This window comes from Somniosus microcephalus, chromosome 2 (assembly GCF_052327205.1).
Source record: "Somniosus microcephalus isolate GS21.2 chromosome 2, FLI_Smic_1.0, whole genome shotgun sequence".
NCBI lineage: Eukaryota > Metazoa > Chordata > Chondrichthyes > Squaliformes > Somniosidae > Somniosus > Somniosus microcephalus.
In genome coordinates this window covers 84,224,962-84,244,254 of record NC_140988.1, presented here as the reverse complement: position 1 = coordinate 84,244,254, position 19,293 = coordinate 84,224,962, and the positions used below count along the sequence as shown (strand labels likewise).

The 19,293-nt window shown below is 40.7% G+C and overlaps 1 protein-coding gene across 4 annotated transcripts in view; it reads left to right on the top strand.

Annotated features, from left to right (window-relative positions):
• The window catches only part of fstl5 (follistatin-like 5), a 1,173,542-nt gene that overhangs the window by 1,036,838 nt on the left and 117,411 nt on the right, over window positions 1–19,293 (top strand). For all 4 annotated transcript variants that reach the window (XM_086010874.1, XM_086010870.1, XM_086010888.1 and 1 more), the window contains 2 exons: window positions 11,475–11,582; window positions 16,870–16,994. In XM_086010874.1, coding sequence (XP_085867000.1) covers window positions 11,475–11,582; window positions 16,870–16,994 — 233 coding nt within the window. The remainder of the gene's footprint in view (window positions 1–11,474; window positions 11,583–16,869; window positions 16,995–19,293) is intronic.

Genomic DNA, 19,293 nt, shown 5'->3' with positions numbered 1-19,293 from the left:
CTCCTTGATGACATCATACAAAGACATATACGGTGATGACAACCAGCTCTATCTCTCCATGGAATAGGGGCCGAGGTTATGATCTGAAATTGTTGAACTCGATATTGAGTCCAGAAGGCTGCAGAGTGCCTAATCGGAAGATGAGGTGCTGTTCCTTGAGTTTACGTTGAGCTTCCGTGGAACAATACAAGAGGCCAAGGACGGTGAGGTCCGAGTGGGAATGGAGCGTTGAATTAAAATGACAGGCGACCGGAAGCTCGGGGTCACCCTTACGGACTGAACAGAGGTGTTCCGCAAAGCGGTCACCCAATCTGCGTTTGGTCTCCCCAATGTAGAGGAGACCGCATCGTGAGCAGCGAATACAGTATACTAGATTGCGAGAAGTACAAGTAAATCGTTGTTTCACCTGGAAGGGGATTTCCATACCCTCACCATCGATTCCATCCCCCTGACTGGCCACGGTCTCAGGTTGAATCAGACTGTTCGCAACCTCGGCATTGTACTTAACGCCGACAGGTTCTTCCGACGCCATATCCTCTCCATCATAAAGCTCGCCTACTTCCACCTCCATAACATTATCTGTCTCTGCTCCTGCCTCAGCCCATCTGCTGCCAAAACCCTCATCCATGCTTTTGTGACCTCCAGACTCAACTATTCCAATGCTCTTTCAAAACTTCAGCTCATTCAAAACTCTGGTGCCTGTATTAAGCTCCACTCACCTATCACTGTGCTTGGTGGCTTACATTGGCTTCCAGTCCTCCAGTGCCTCAAATTCTCATTATTATGTTTAATTCTCTTTATGGTCCTGCCTCTCTATCTCTGTAACCTCCTCCAACCAACTCTGGAATGTTTTTTTATTCATTCACAGGATGTGGGTGTTGGTGGGAAAGCCAGCATTTATTGCCCATCTCGAATTGCTCTTGGCAAGCTGGTGGTGAGCCACCTTCTTGACAACTGAGTGACTTGCTAGGCCCTTTCAGAGAGCAGTTAAGAGTGAACCACATTGCTGTGGGTCTGGAGTCACATATAGGCCAGACCAGGTTAGCACAGCAGATTTCCTTCCCTAAAGGACATTAGTGAGCCAGATGGTTTTTTATGACAATCCAGTGGTTACATGGTCACCATTCCTGGTACTAGCTTTTTATTCCAGATTTTTATTTAATTAACTGAATTTAAATTCCAGGCCTCTTGATTACTAATCCCGTAACATAATCACTATTGTACAGCCCTCATTCCTTTTGCCATGCCTTTGATGTCCATGATTGCCGCCGTGTAGGCCCCATCTCTGGAATCTGCTCCCTAAACTTTCCAAGCTCCCTCTCCTCTCTTAAGACCCTCATTAAAATCCATCTCTTTGATCTAGGTTTTGATCACACCTCCCAATATCGCCTTCTTTAGCTTAATGTTGATTTTTGTCTGATTAGGCTTCTGGGAAGTACCACGGGAGATTATTTTCTACATTATAGGCGATATATAAATGCAAGTTGTCACAAATGTTGCCCTTAGCTGAGCTCGATACTTAGCCGTGCATGTTTAAGAGTTATTGGGGGGGTGGCATTGATATTGACGGTAATGGCAAACGAACAATACTGAATTGGCAGACCATTTTACCGTGCGCCAAAATCGCCAATTTGCACGAGCACCAAAGATCAATTTCACCCCCATTTTACTTTAGTCTGTAAAAGTATTTTTGCTCAAGTCTAACATGACCAGTTAGCTACTTTGGCTTTGTTCTATCGTGCGCCCTTCTTTTGACACGAGGAACATACATGTCTTCATTTTGGATCAGAATGGTTTTAAAGGTATTCCACTTTTCTTCTGTTAGTCATTTCCCCTTCTCGTAGGTTAGCCAATCTACTGATTTAAGTGCTCTGCCATTTTTGCAAATTTTAGCCCTCCTAAAATCTGGAGCCAGCATTAACTTCTTGCCAACTTTTGTTTAACTGATGAAATAGAATCAAATGATATTGTGGTCACTGTTACCCAGGTTTCCCCCCATATGGAGGTCTGATACTGCTCACTACTAAAAACTAAATTAAATACCTGATTACCCCTAGTTTCCTCACTAACATGTTGTATTAGAAAACAGTCAATTATAATGTCTACAGGTCTTTCAGCTGTCCTGCCCTCACTGCTGGATGGCTCGCCATTGGCTATTAAATTCCTGGGAAATTAAAATCCCCGTTGCAGAGACATTCCCCACTCCAAATGCTTTAGTAATTTGTGCGCAGTTTAAAAAAAATTATTTTATGGGATGTGGGCGTCGCTGGCAAGGTCAGCATTTATTGCCCATCCCTAGTTGCTCTTGAGAAAGTGGTGGTGAGCCACCTTCTTGAACCGCTGCAGTCGATGTGGTGATGGTACTCCCACAGTGCTGTTAGGGAGGGAGTTCCAGGATTTTGACCCAGCGACGATTAAGGATCGGTGATATACGTCTAAGTCAGGATGGTGTGTGACTTGGAGGGGAACTTGGAGGTGGTGGTGTTCCCATGCGCCTGCTGCCCTTGTCCTTCTAGGTGGAAGAATTCACGGGTTTGGGAGGTGCTGCCGAAGAAGCCTTGGCGAGTTGCTGCAGTGCATCTTGTCGATGGCATGCACTGCAGCCACGGTATGCCGGTGGTGGAGGGAATGAATGTTTAAGGTGGTGGATGGGGTGCCAATCAAGCGGACTGCTTTGTCCTGGATGGTTGTCCTTGAGTGTTGTTGGAGCTGCACTCATCCAGGCAAGTAGAGAGTATTCCATCACGCTCCTTACTTGTGCCTTGTCGATGGTGGAAAGGCTTTGGGGAGTCAGGAGGTGAGACACTCGCCGCAGAATACCTAGCCTCTGACCTGCTCTTGTTGCCACTCTATTTATGTGGCTGGTCCAGTTAAGTTTCTGGTTAATGGTAACCCCCAGGATGTTGATAGTGGGAGATTCGGCGATGGTAATGCCATTGAATGTCAAGGGGAGGTGGTTAGACTCTTGCTTGTTGGAGATCGTCATTGTCTGGCACTTCTGTGGCACAAATGTTACCTGCCACATATCAGCCCAAGCCTGAACGTCGTCCAGGTCTTGTTGCATGCGGGCATGGACGGCTTCATTATCTGAGGAGTTGTGAATGGCGCTGAACATTGTGCAGTCATCAGCGAACATCCTCATTTCTGACCTTATGTTGGAGGAAAGGTCATTGATGAAGCAGCTGAAGATGGTTGGGCCTAGGACACTGCCCTGAGAAACCCCTGCAGCAATGTCATGGGGCTGTGATGACTGACCTTCAACCACCACAGCCATCTTCCTTTTTGCTAGGTATGACTCCAGCCAGTGGAGCATTTTTCCCCTGATTCCCATTGACTTCAGTTTTACGAAGGCTCCTTGATGCCAGACTCGGTCAAATGTTGCCTTGATGTCAAGGGCAGTCACTCTCACCTCACCTCTGGAATTCAGCTCCTTTGTCCATGTTTGGACCAAGGATGTAAAAAGATCGGGAGCCGAGTGTTCTTGGCGGAACCCAAACTGGGCATCAGTGAGCAGGTTACTGGTGAGTAAATGCCACTTGATAGCACTGTCGATGACACCCTCCATCACTTTGCTGATGACTGAGAGTAGACTGATGGGGCGGTAATTGGTCGGGTTGGATTTGTCCTGCTTTTTGTGGACAGGACATACCTGGGCAGTTTTCCACATTGTCAGCCCTTGACCTAATGTAGGTTAGTGTGTCACGGTTTAATATAGGTTTTCTTATTCATAAAGAAGAGGTAAGTAAGTGAGTTTTGATTATAAGAGTCACTTTGTACATTCACTTATACAAAAGCAAAATACTACGGATACTGGAAATTGGAAATAAAAACAGAAGGTGCTGGAACGACTCAGCAGGTCCGGCAGCATCTGTGCAGAGAGAAACAGAGTTAACGTTTCAGGTCGATGACATTTCATCAGAGCTGGAAAATGTTAGAGTTATAACAAGGTTTTTTACCAGGTACAGAGGCAGGGAAAGTGGGGGGGAGGGGAGGAAAGAACAAAAGTGAAGTTATGATTGTACAAGGCAAAAGGAGATGGTAATGGGACAAGTAAAGAAAGAAAAGATGGGTTTAGAAGAGGTGTAAATGGGAATAGCAGAATGATCAACAGGTGCCATCTGAAAAAATGAGCATAACCTCTGCCCCCATTTCTTCGGACCTTCCACCCTATCACAGACCTTCACTTTTGTTCTTTCCTCCCTTCCCCCCTTTCCCTGCCTCCACACCTGCTTAAAACCTTGTTATATCTCTAACTTTTCCAGTTCTGACGAAAGGTCATCAACCTGAACCGTTAACTCTCTTTCTCTCTCCACAGATGTTGCCTGACCTGCTGAGTAGCTCCAGCATTTTCTGTTTTTTTTTTACTGTATATTGACATGCTGTCTGTAAAATAAAGCAGCCTAACAATTCATGTCACTAAAGTGTTTTCAGTCCAAGCACTGAAAGATTGAAGAGATGCATGTGAGGGCACATATGAAAGACCCAATATCAAGTTATGATCAAAGAGCTACTGTTGGTACATCCCCAGGTTATGCAATGGTAGATCTTGGGCAGTATGGGAACACCACTGGATATATGGCATGGAGAGCACTTACAGGACTGACCAGCACCGTTAAACCCGAGTACCTATCTAAAGCTAGCAAAACATTTGTAACAAGCATACAGGAATTTAACATGAAAGGGTTAATCAGTGTACATAAATTAGCACACAGAAATATTTCAGCTCCCAGGCGAACTAGCTTTGAGGAGTTTCTGAGCTAGATCTGAGCCAGTTGAATTGATTTCAACAGAAGTAAACAGCATGGGGTGCTCCCATGACTGATATTACAATCGTACTTGTTAATCCTGCTCACTTGTTCTGTTGAGATCAGTAAATCATCTAAGCTAGTTACCTAATGTTGCCTTTAGCAACTGTTATTTGAAAAATGTTTTGAAGAAGCTCATAGATCTCTTGTGGCATTGTCGGTAGGAAGGGAGTGAGACTGGTGTGCTTCTTATTATCCTGGGATAGGATTGATAAGATAATACCATGTGATTAGCACAGACCAATCAGGAAACCAGGAGAAACTCTACATTTATTTATATGAATATAAAGCTTTAAAAACGTCATAATTTTGTTTCTGTTCCAATTTTTTATTTGATTTCCTTCCTTGCCCTCATCTCTGAAAAAGTGACAGAAAAAGTAGACAAGGGAAATGCAGTGGATGTGGTATACATGGAATTTCAAAAGGCCTTCGATAAGGTGCCACATAAGAGACTCATGCCAAAAGTCATGGGGGTCGATTTTCATTGACCCGTGGAGTCGCGATTGGAGGCGTGCAGGGGGTTAAAGTCCTGAATTCGGGGGTCCCGACACCATCCCACCCCCAACCCGCCCCGCACTGGGACCTGCCTACCCGAGGCGGGAAGGGATTAGTGCCAATTAACTGCCTGTTAACAGGCAGTTTTTAGCCTAATCCCTATTTTAAAGTTTGAAGTGTGGGATTCCCGACAGCTCCAAACCACGCCAAGTTAGAGGAGTTGGGCCGTCGGGTTGAAGGACTTGGAGGGTTCAAGATATCAGTGTTCAGGTGAGTGATGGGTGCATGAGTGCAAAGGTAAGTGTGTTTGGTGTGTCTAAAGTGTGTAAAGAAGTTTAATTTACCTGTACATACCTTTTCAGCCTTCCTTCCTCTAGGTTTCGGGAGTCGATCATCTCACCGGCTCAGAAAGCAGAATGGCTGTGAACTGTCAAAAGTGACAGCCTGCAGCTTTCTGTGCCGGTGAGATTTCTAACTGAGTCTGTGGAGAAGGACTCAGGTTAGAAGTAAGACTGTCAGCGTTTGACAGCTTCAAACAGCTGTGAAACACTGATATTTCATCTGTCAAAACATCTTGACAGATGAAATTTCAGTCTGTGATGTCACCTGTTGCTGGGTGGCCCTTAATTGGCCTGCTGAGCCCGCTGGGCGGGCTCAACAAGGTCAATCAAGTTAAAATCGTGTGGATTGGCCGCATCTCGATGGAGGTGGGACTACAACCCCAAAGTTGTAGTCCCGCCTCCTTCCTGACTTCTGAATGAAAATCACCCCCATGGTGTTTGGAGTCAGGGGCAAGGTAGCAGAATGGACTAAAAGATGACTCCAAAACAGAAAATAGAGGGTAACAGTTAAGGGAGGTTTCTTGGACCGGCAGAAAGTGGGAAGTGATGACCTGTAGGAATCCGTGCTGGGACTGCTGTTGTTCACCATATACATAAATGATTTGGACTGTGAACTTAGAGGTGTGGTGTCACAATTTGCAGATGATCCCAAATTGGGGGTTGTAACTAATAGTGTGGAAGACGGCACCAAAATACAGGAAGACATAAACAGGCTTGCAGAGTGGATAGGTAAATGGCAAATGAAATTCAATATAATGAAGTGTGAGGTAGTTCATTTTGGTAAGAAGAATAAGGAGGCCACTTAAGCGTTGGAAGGTAAAAAACTAAATGGTCAAAAGGAACAAAGAGATCTGGAAATTCAGATGCATAAACCACTAAAATTACCAATACAAGTTGAAAATAGAGTTAAGATTAACAATGATCTTAGGAGACTTAAGAGAATGCAACTATCAGGAATGATTGAGCAGCCTGCGCTCATTTCTCTGGAACAGAGAAGACTAAGAGGAGACCTGATAGAGGTCTTTAAAATTATGAAAGGGTTCAATAGTGTGTATGTGAAGAAACTGTTTCCATTTGTGGGTGAGCCCAGAAAAAGGGAGCATAAATATAATACCCATTACTAGATCAAATTAAAGTTAAGAGGAGTTTCTTTACACAGAGTGTGGTGGGGATGTGGAGTGGTTGAAGCAGAGAGCTTTGATGTATTTAAGGGGAGGCTTGGTGCATACACAAGGGAGGAGGAATTAGATGGATATGGGGGCAGTGTGGGAAGAGGTAATTAGAGTAGCAGGAAGCTCATGTGGAGTATAAACACCGGCATAGACCAACTGCACTAAATGGCCTGTATCTGTGCCGTAGATTCTATGTAATGCTATGAATTCCCTTTTGAGTTAAACTCATGTTTTGAAATGGTGGTATGCTTCCATTGTGTTGCAGCAATGTTACTGCATTTATCTCAGACTTTTAAAGAAGAGAATGTCACATGAAATAAATTAAAAAAGAAACTAACTAGATAAATAGCTTTCCTGTAGTAAGCAGAATGTAATGTAAATAGACAAGATGCTGTCTGGGGCCTATGCCTAACATAATTCCGCAGGGATGTTTTCTTTGTCCCCTGCTGTTCACATTATTTTTAACATGGAACAGGACCCTTCTCGTGGTATCATCAAATTTGCTGATAGTGAGCTATGTAGCCTGGTGAATAGTGTTGAAGAGATTGACAACAATTAAAGAGATATGGATAGATTAATTATATAGGCTATGGACTGGCAAATAGAATTTAATATGGATAAATCAAATCCTATACACATTGCTGTAGGAAATATGAAGCATACACACATGGATAGATTTAAATGTAATTATTTAAAATTTACTGAAAGTATCTAGCCAATATGAAACTGTTGTCAACAAAGCCAGTCAAGTACCAGTTGACATTTCTATAGCATTTATATATATGCAGTTGTAAACCTGGTTAACTCATTGGTCAGGCCACATTTGAAAAACTCTGTATGGTTCAAGGACCTCTACTTTCGAAAGGGCGTTCATGAATTGGAGAAGTTTCAGAGAAGTGTTGCAAAGGTGATTTCAAACTATGAAGAGAATCTCACAGTACTGAGCTTGTCTTCATTGAGTAAACAGTTATTGAGAAGGGCTTTAATATGTTTAGATAAGGTAGATGAAAGAAAGTTATTTAATTTAAACTACAGACCACAAGAACAAAACTGACTAGGTTAAAATAAATTGTGTTTGCTAAGAGTTGTAATTGTGAGGAATTGACTCTCTCCAGAAATAGTTTGCGCTCCAAGATAGACAGGTATCTGGTTAAGGACAAGATTGAAGGCTGTAAAGTTAAATGTAGACATAGATCATGAAATATTCCAGTAATGATGGGATCATGGGAATCTCATCTGTGAAATGCAATTGGTCAGGGTTAAATAATGTAAATTGCAATGTGACTTTGATATTAAGGAGTTTTCAATAACTTATCTTCTGGGGTTAGGGAGACATTTCAAGGAGATTGGTTCCTTCTACTTGTATCTATTTACTTACCTCGGAGATTAAAGGAACACTCCATGACAATAAAAATCTTGCATAGTCCTTGGAAAGATGCAAGATTGATAAACCAAGTGGCCTTTTCTTATTACACTTTCTTATGTTCACATATAAGTAATAATTAGCCTTTGTTAAAAACAAAATAAACATGTATTTCAGAAGCAAGTATGATAAATCCACATTAGGAATCGAGCACTAGGAATAATTGCATAATGAAATTGGAAGTTGGAAAACAGAAATAAAAACAAGGATCAGAATAAATGCGTTCTTAATCCTCCCACTGACAGACACTGACTAATCCATGTCAAGGAGCTTATGAAGGCTAGGAGAAGCTGAAGTTCCACTACAAAGCTTCAAAGGCCTTGAAATTACTGTGTGTGAATATTAGCATATAAATGCACAATATATTTGCACGCAGTTCCTTTCTCTGCTATTTTAATAGCTGTTAGCCCAAACAGGTTAATTTCTTCAATAAAACAGCAAAGAAATGCATATGAATGCATTAAGCTAATGGTCACGTAGCATAATTCCAAAACTACAGGATTTTATTTTTCAAAAAATGTCCATAATTTGAATTTATTTTAAAAATAGAACATTTCTATAATATGGAACATCTGAAGTGTGAAACAGAACTAAACCAGCAATTCTGTGAAACCAGCAATGTCCTGTAATGTTAAATGAAGGAAAGCTGAGGAAGATTAACACCCCCATAAGCCAGATATTGCCTTCAAATTGTTTTCTTCTAAGGCTGTTAATAATGTTCCTGTGTGTGAATTGACATAGTAGGGAGGCTTTTATGGAAAATTAACTATCAGGAGCAAATGTTCTTCCAGAACAACAGGCAGTTTTGTTTTACAAATTATTTAATACAGCCAATTCATTAGAAATTTCTTCAAGAATGAATAGTTTTGGTTTTCTCTTAAAAATAAATTAATACGTCATACATAACAATGGCATTTTACATGGTCTATTTATAAGCAATTATCAGGATGTAATCACATTCAAATAATTATAGTAATAGAATGTGAACATTTTGTTATTTTTTTAATAAATTAGTTGCTGAATTTCCATAACAATATATTTCAATGTTTGTGTAGCGATGATGAGATTATAAATAGAGCAATTTTCAACCGCTGAAGGCTGGCTTCCTTTTTGTTTAATTATTGATTTAATGTAGTGAACCAGCTTGTTGTGCTGAAGATGCTGTTACAGGTAGACTATCCTTTATCCGCACTTCCGAAAACCTCTAAAAACCGAAAGTTTTTTCGTGGCGCGTATGTCGTGCGCACGACATGACCCAAGTGGCGCCAAACATGACAGGAGTGGTCCGGGAGCTCTGCCTTTCCCTGTGAGCAGGGCAGAGGGTCACAGAGTTCCCTCCTGGGTAGGAGATTGCAGGCCGAGCCGGGCAGTGTGAAGGAGGTACCGGGAGAGTGAACCCAACAATACAGCGGCCCGGCCAATAGCTGCAGCGGCCCGTCCGATAGTCTTTTCTTCCCCCCCCCCCCGACCTGATTTGCGGGCCAGCTTAGTGTAGGAGTCAGCCGATATCCGGCTTTCCCACAACTGGCGACGGCAGTCGAGCCCCAGACCCCCGCTAAGTCAAGGAATTCAGAAATGGAGCAGGGGGAGCCGGAAACCTCGATCTAACGGCAGAAATCAGCAGCTGTTTTGTTAGGTTTTTTTTCTTCCCCTAGCATTTTTTTCTTCCCCTAGCATTTTTTTAAACAGTCAGGCTGTGGAAAGAGTCTCTGTAGCTTAGCAACAGCTTCAGAGACGCTTCCAAGGCAGGGCCCGAGTGTTTACAAGCTGTTGCTAAGCAACAGTGTTTGTTGTCAGATACGGAGATGAAAACCTTCTGAAATCCGAAAAATTCCGAAAACCGAAACACAGCTGGTCCCAAGGTTTTCGGATAAAGGATAGCCTACCTGTACTACAGTTAAAAAAAAAACACATGCTATGAAGTTACATTCACTGCTATGTGCTATTGAGTTCACTTTTAAAGAAAATATTATTTGATTTGTTGAAGTTACATAATGAGATACAAATACAAATGGATGTTAATTGCAACAAATGCTTTTTAAATGTTATGAACACTGTCCATTCATTTCCAAGACCTGGATTACAATCCAGCCCAGACAAACAGCTTGAACACTTTCCTCTCTCTGGTTGCTGTAAAGAGTCAACTGTGACATAAAAAAAATCTTTTTGGAAGAATTGACTCATAGTTGATGTGAAAACAAAAATAAGACAAAAGAAAAAATGTATAGGTTTTAAATATTACGTACAGATAAAAATGTGTAACTTTCATTATAAGAATATAAAGTGGAGAATCATAGAAAATTACAGCACAGAAGGAGGCCATTCAGCCCATCATGCCTGTGCTGGCTCTTTGAAAGAGCAGTCGTGCTCAGTCCCCGCTTTTTGTCCGTAACCCTGTAAGTTCCCCATCCTCAAGTTGTCCAACTCCCTTTTAAAATTATTTATGGAATGAGCTTCCACCAACTTTTCAGGTAGAACATTCCAGACCCCAACAACTCTGAGTGAAAACACTCTCCTCATCTCCCCTCTAGATTTTTTGCCAATGATTTTAAATCTATGACCTCTGGTTATTGACCCACTCGCTAGAGCAAAGAAATGAGTCCGCCAAACCTGTTCCTTCCAAAGACCATGTACAATATACTCTAACGTGGATTCTATCCCAAACGTACTGTTAAACTTCACCTGAAACTACAAAGGTAATCAAGTGGAAATGCCAGACTATTTATCCATCCTTACATCTATATTTTTGACCTTCCCCTATGTGGAGAATTATGACTCATTTGTGTTACAATTCCGACATCGGCACAGAAATAACTTTTTTGTTGAGCAAACATTAGTCCTCATCACGAGCTGGCAGTAAAAGGAAACAAAAATAGCATTGTGGTGCATAATCAAGGCTTGAGGAAGCACATGAAAGAGTACTCTTGAGTGGTGGTCAGTCTCAGCTGGCCATTAGTGCACTACCTTAAGGAAAATGCTAATTAGTTGCACTTAATTAACCAGCTGCTTCTTACATTGAAACACTGGAAAAACAAACCAATTCTTGGATCTCTAAATAAATGGGGAAAAAATACTGTTCCTTCATCTAATGTTGAATACTACAACGTAAATAAAATAATGAATTCCTCTCTGTCCTCTAATAAGTTATTATAGATCTTGGAAATGATGTGGGCTTTTATTTATTAATAATTTAGGGTTTGTACAACAGCACTTCATTTGATTCCATTCTGCATTCCAGGTTGTCGCCACTGATCCAGTTCCAGTGAAACTTCACTATGATAAATCACATGATCAAGTCTGGGTTCTTAGCTGGGGTGATATGAAGAAAAACTCGCCAACACTGCAGGTAAATATATCAATTTCCAGCATCTAATTAGCTGTACTCCATTGACAATAAATTTAGCAACAATGTTATACATATTACAACTCAATATTCTGTGAACCCTGAACGTCTTTCGGATGAGACGTTAAATCGAGACCCCGTCTGCTCGCTCAGGTGGACGTAAAAGATCACATGGCAGTATTTCGAAGAGCAGGGGAGTTATCCCCGGTGTCCTGGCCAATATTTATCCCTAAACCAACATAACAAAAACAGATTATCTGGTCATTACCACATTGCTGTCTGTGGGAGCTTGCTGTGCACAAATTGGCTGCCGCGTTTCCTATCTTACAACAGTGACTACACTTCAAAAGTACTTCATTGGCTGTAAAGTACTTTGAGACGTCCTGAGATCATGAAAGGCGCTATATAAATGCAAGTCATTCTTTTTTCTTTAATTTTAATAACAGGTAGTGCCAGTCAATGGAAAACTGCAGGTGAAGTTAATACTATATGTTAATAATATGATAGGTCCATAAAATTGTACTATGTAGTTTGAGAAATATTTCATTAAAATTAAGAGTGAAATTAGCACTCTTACCTGCTGCGAATGTCGACAAAACTATTGAGTTTACAGTTACTGACGTAAGAAAACTACAGAAATCTCTTTTTTTTATCCGGCACCGACGCGACCGGCGTGCTGCCGGTTGATGAAAAAGTCCGGATTAGAGAGATACTTACTAAGGTACGAGAGCCCCATACACGGACACAGATCCAGGCGTCCCTGTTGCATGGCAACAGGTGCAGGAACCCTGGTTACACGGCCACAGACCCAGGTGTCCTTGTTGCATGGCAACAGGTGCAGGAACCCCGGTTACACGGCCACAGATCCAGGAACCCCGGTTACACGGCCACTAATATGAAGTAAAACTTACCTGAACCTACTCCTGAATTTTGCCGGTTAAGAGAGATTTTCGGTTATTTAGGTGCCGGTAAAAAGAGAGTTTCCTGTACTAGGCACTTGGTCTGAGTATTAAATAAGGCTTTAATCAACTGTTTTTCAACATGGAGACCTAGTTGTGTCCTTCACTAGTTCCTGTTAAAGAATGTCCTGAGCAAGCTGGGCCCATGCCCGAGTATTTATACTCTCCCTGGACAGCGCCACCAGCAGGCCGCCCAGTATCATTTCATAAGTCATTTCCACATGAATGACAAGATTCATGTCAGTTACTTTCATATAGATTGGGATAAGCAGACTGTCAGAAAGGTAGTGAATTTCTTGAGTGTGTCCGGGATAGTTTTTACAACAATCTGTCCTAGAGGCAACAAGGGGGCAGGCCATATTAGATTTAGTAATGAGTCAGATTTAGTTAACAGCAGAACTGTGCGCGAACACTTATCCAATAGCGATCAGAACATGATCGAGCTCAACGTAGCATTTGAAAGGGAGAAACATGAAACAGCTACTAAGATTCTAGATTTAGGTAAGGCTGACTTCAATGGGATGAGGCAGAGATTGTCCACAGTAAAGGGCAAATCTGTTAACGGGTAAAATGACAGAAGATCAGTGGGAGATGTTCAAAAAAGAATTTAAGGTGATACAGAACCAGTTTATACCCGAGGGGCAAGAACTCTACTTGTCAAAAAAACAGCCATGGACAACTAAAAAGGTAAGGGGCAGCATAAAACTAGAAGAAAAAGCATACAAAAATGCAAAAAATAGCACAGATCCTGGTGAATGGGAGAGGTACAAAGAACAGCAAAGGGTCACAAAACAGACAGTAAGAGCTACAAAAGGCGAGTATAAAAAGAAACTTGCAAGGGATATCAAAATCAATATAAAGAATTTTTACAATTATATTAGGAAAAAGAGGGTAGTCAGGAACAATGTTGGCCCCTTAAAAACTGAAAGCGGTGAAATTGTCAATGATAATAAGGAAATGGCAGACATGTTGAATAATTACTTTGCGTCAGTATTTACAGTAGAAGAATCCCAAGGAAGCTAATATTGAATCGGAGATAGGGATTCAATAAATGTAACGTAAGTAAAATGATAGTAATGAAGAAATAATGGCACTAAAGAGTGACAAATCCCCAGGAGCAGATGGTTTCCATCCTAGGGTTTTAAAGGAAATAGGTGAGCACATTACAGATGCGCTAAATTTAATCTTCCAAAGTTCTAGCGATTCAGGAACTGTTCCTTTAGATTGGAAAATTGCATATATCACTCTGCTATTTAAGAATGGAGAGAGGGTGAAACCAGGGATTTATAGACCAGTTAGCCGAACATCTGTTGTCGGGAAATTGCTAGAGTCTATCATTAAAGATAGCGTGACTGAACACCTTGAAAATTTTCAGTTGATCAGAGAGAGCCAGGATTGATTTGTAAAAGGCAGATCATGCTTGACAAACCTGATTGAATTTTTTGAAGAGGTGACTAAAGTAGTGGACAGGGGAATGTCTATGGATGTTATATATATGGACTTCCAGAAGGCATTTGATAAAGTCCCACAAAAGAGACTGTTAACTAAGGTAGAAGCTCACGGAATTGAGGGCAAATTATTGACCTGGTTAGGAAATTGACTGAATGGCAGGAGACAGAGTTGGGACAATGGGTAAGTACTCAAGTTGGCAGGGTGTGACTAGTGGTGTCCTGCAGGGATCAGTGTTGGGGCTTCAACTATTCACAGTATTTATTAACGACTTAGATGATGGCATAGAAAGTCATATATCCAAATTTGCCGATGACTCAAAGATAGGCGGCATTGTAGGCAGTGTAGATAAAAGCATAACATTACAAAGGAATATTGATAGATTAAGTGAATGGGCAAATGTGGCAAATGGATTTCAATGTAAGCAAATGTGAGGTTACTTTGATCCTAAAAAGGATAGAACATGGTACTTTCTAAATAGTGACAAGCTAAAAACAGTGGAAGTCCAAAGAGATTTGGGGGTCCAGTTACATCGGTCATTAAAATGTCATGAACAGGTACAGAAAATAATCTAAAAGGCTAATGGAATGCTGGCTTTTATATCTAGAGGACTAGAATACAAGGGGGTAGAAGTTATGCTGCAGCTATACAAAACCCTGGTTAAACCACACCTGGAGTACTGTGAGCAGTTCTGGGCATCACACCTTAGAAAAGATATATTGGTCTTGGAGGGAGTGCAGCATAGGTTTACCAGAATGATACCCGGACTTCAAGGGTTAAGTTACGAGGAGAGATTACACAAATTAGGGTTGTATTCCCCAGAATTTAGAAATTTAAGGGGTGATCTGATCAAAGTTTTCAAGATATTAAGGGGAACAGATTGGGTAGATAGAGAGAAACTATTTCCGCTTGTTGGGGATTCTAGGACTAGGGGGCACAATCTAAAAATTAGACCCAGACCTTTCAGGAGTGAAATTAGGAAAACACTTCTGCACACAAAGTTTAGAAGTTTGGAATTCTCTTCTGCAAATGGCAATTGATGCTAGATTAATTGTTAATTTTAAATCAGAGATTGATAGCTTTTTGTTAACCAAAGGTATTAAGAGATATGGGCCAAGGGCAGGTATATGGAGTTAGGTCGCAGATCAGCAATGATCTCATTGAACGGCAGAACAGGCTCGAGGGGCTTACTGGCCTATTCCTGTTCCTATGTTCCTATTAAGGCTGTCCATTGACTACTTGAGATCCAAGGCACCTCCAAGGTTCAACCCCCCTTTAAATATTTAACCTGGGTAACCACGCACATCTTGTCTCCCTCTCCCTTTTAGGTCAAAAGAGAAATAAGATAGTATGAGTGTCTTGTAGAAATGGTAATACATGCATTAAGGTAACCCATGCCTCTTTACAATTAGCGCCAGGAAATCATTATCACTCTAAAGTGCTGACATAAGCTCATGTCTCCTAGGTTGGGTTTGAACTCAGAACTTTCTCAACCATATTTCAGATTACTACTTACCGAATTGAAATTTTCTTCAAAAATCGGGCACTCCATTTTGTGCTTGCTTCCGCTTCACCTTGCCTTTTTAATGTATTTCTTAGCTTCCTTATTATCCTTGCTGCCCCTAACCCAATACCATCAACATCAATCCCATTTTATTTAGGATCTCTTAGCCATGATGAGACTTGTGGCTTGCCACTATTCACTAATTGACCCTTTATAAAGAAAAACTTGCATTTATATAGCACCTTTCATGTCCACCAGACATCCCAAAGCACTTTACAGACAATGAAGTACTTTTGAAGTGTCGTCACTGTTGTAATGTAGGAAACATGACAGCTAATCTGCACACAGATAGCTCCCACAGACAGCAATGTGATAATGACCAGATAATCTGTTTTTGTTATGTTGATTGAGGGATAAATATTGGCCAGAACACCGGGGATAACTCACCTGCTCTTCTTCGAAATACTGCCATGGGATCTTTTACATCCACCTGAGAGAGCAAATGCGGCCTCGGTTTAACATCTCATCAGAAAGACAGCACCTCCGACAGTGCAGCACTCCCTTACCACTGCACTGAAGTGTCAGCCTAGATTTTTGCTCTAGTCTTTGAGTGGGACTTGACCCCACAACCTTCTGACTGATTCTCCCTCTGGTATGGCCAGAATGTCACAGAAATTCTATTCTTTATTACTTAAAATAGTGAAAAGCAGTCACACAGGGTCAAATACAAATAGTTTCCCAATATTTATACTACATTAGTTTTCTTACCTTTAATTCAAAGTGTTAGTTACTTTGTTAGAGCAATATTCAGCTATTCCAATAGTTGCTGTGTCTCATAAATAATCTAGTGCTAAATAAAGATTTAAAACATTGACTCTGGCTGAATAGCATTAAATCTATCTCAAAGATCAAGCATCAATTAATTTCAATTAATCATCTATAATATTCAAATAAAAATACAGTACTTTAATAGTTTTTATTGTTATACAGCATCAGGAAGAGTCAGAATGATTAACTCTAAGATTGTAGTAAAGCTTTATTACAACTATCTAATTACATATAATCAGCGAACAGAACAGAAAAGAATATAAAATATCTTGACCTTTCACAATCAGCAATAAATTGCATTCCTTCTAAGTTGAATAACAAATTAAGTATGAACTAATTCATCAGGGAAAAGAACTGAGTGGCCTTTTGAACAACAAAGATTATTAAAAATCTACTTGCTCAGTATTACTTTAATGGCATTTTATTTTTACACGCACTATAATAAATGTCACAAATTTTTGTGCTTATCGCAATTGGTCATTTTAAGAGCCTTCATATAATTTCACCTGTGTTGGGCAAATTTTCTATTTCACTTACTGTTTCTCTACAGGTAATTAATCAGGCCAGTGGGAGTGCAGCCCATCACACCATCCATACCCAACCAGTCGGCAAACAGTTTGACAGGGTGGATGATTTTTTCATTCCATCTACAACCCTCATCATTAATCACATCAGGTAGGTGTGTGGGTGTACAACCCATAACAGGATCAGTTTCACTCACAGCTTGGACTTTCTGTGGGAGATGAAATAAAAGAGACCCAAAGGTAGCAGCAACAACATTTTTACTGTAGAGATAAAGCTGTAAGCACCCTTGATTTTACTTTAACAACTCCCAGTTAATTAGTATGAGATTCAGTTGGCCTGAAATTCTTTGAAATGTTAGTGATTTTATTTATTAGTTCTTCTGTGTGACAGCAAAGGGGAATGTATGCAGTCGTGTCTGTGGAAAATGCAGTAGCAGGTAGCTGGCATGCTATCAAACCCAAGAGGAGAGGGAGGGGTGAGAGATGCAATTTCTCCAGTGTGGGTTGGAGTGGATTTGAAATCTGCTCCTGCACCAGATTCTATTTCCCCCATTGCTAATGAAAATGGATAAATATTGACCTTCAGCCAAGCAGACTAACATACTAAGTTAGTCATCATCTTCAGAATAACACTGGTGCACAGCAGCTGGTAACAGTATATATCAGTGTGCATGTAGTGTGGGTACTGTTTAAACCTTTAGCCTTTCATAAATCTGAAAACCCATTTGATTTACACAGCAGAATCCATATGTATGAGGTAATAGGGTAAAAATATAATCTTTATAAAAAAAAGTAATAATTGCATCATGAAAAGTTGGAGTCCTGTTCCAGGGAGGACAGAATATAAGCCATAATCGTACAGTTTGAAGTTTGAGTGTGGTGGTGGCGGTAAAGCCATCTTATTTACAAGGGCAACATCAGAAAAAGGGAAGGTCAGGAGGCAATTTGGTTGCTTCAGACATCTGCCCCCAGGTAGCTGCTCATGACCAACGATATCCAAAATCAGAAACCTGGCAGCTATTCACTTTTACTGACAGGTGAAAAATTAAAGTACCATTAATGGTCACTTGCTCCCAGGTAACCACACATGGGCAAAACAGACTGTCATATCTTTGTAACTTTGCAGAAAGTCCATCTGAGCAGCTGACCTGGTTTGTTTTTACTGTTCACACTGCACTTTACAACAGATTGCTTCAGCACCTTTCTTTGAATTGCATTCATTTCGATACATTAAACGATTTGATGTCAGGCTTCGGCTTTTAAATTGCTGACTATTAAAAAAAAACTAATTTAAAATAATTTAGCAGCCAGAAATGCTATTTTATTAATAAATTACGATCATTGCAACAGTATTTAAAACACAAACCAAAATTTCATGGTTAACATAATTCAATCAGACACTGAAAAGTCTTGAGATACTTTTTACTGATGGTGTCCTTAAAACCATAAAACTGTTTTAGGGTGCTTTTTTATGGGCTGCAACATAAACCTAGCTCAAAATTATGTAATTTTCTCATCACCACCACCACCACCATTCTTATGCTGTCCAACAGGCTCCTGCGCCGGTTTGCACCAGCCATAAATATTTTCAGGGTAATTAATGCACAGTAGGTGGGCAATTAGCCCAACTTTTCACCAGCACGTTGATTTCAATGGGTAGGTGAAACGTGCAGCGAAGCCAATGCAGAGTTGGAAATTGACAGATCGCAAGTTCGGGATTTAGCGCGTGCGATCAGTTTCAAAGGTGGTATGATGGCATACTACTGACTGCGAATTCAGGGCCAATATGCACTCAGATCTGTTCTCACCTAAAGCTTATAGTATCATGAGCATGTGCAAATTTTTCTATGAAACTAGATTAAAACTACTACTGCAGTTTCATTTTATTTTACTTAGATATAATGTATATATAAAATGTAAGCAAAAAACATGATTTTGTTTTATATTGGGTATGGTTGAGCAGAGAGTTTATTTACAATTACAGATGGTAAAAATATACAGCTGAATTAAAATCAACAGCAGCTGACGATGTAGTTAATAATCATAGTCGTCAATATTTTTGCCCCAGGTGATTAAGTAGATGGGATAGGATTGTCAGTTCAATAGCTGCTAGGCTTTAAAACCAACCTAGATCCAACTGGTCAGGAGTAAAAGGCTGGGTAACTTTCTACTCTTTACATCAAAGAGATTTAAAATCAAGTTTGACAGTAGCAACTTGAGATGCCAGAATGTATTCAATGATCCCCATGCTACCAATGAACAGCCTCACTCAAAAGGAGTGCTTGTCAAAGAGTCAGTGCTACAGTGTTGTAGCCCTGCCTTTGATCTACACTCCCACTGAGCAAGGTTCACTGCTGGGGGCACAGTATCGCTGAATTTATCCTACCATTATTATGTCACCCACCATTTGCCCATCTGTACTCCTTTGCCTTGTATAATGCATTCTCGAC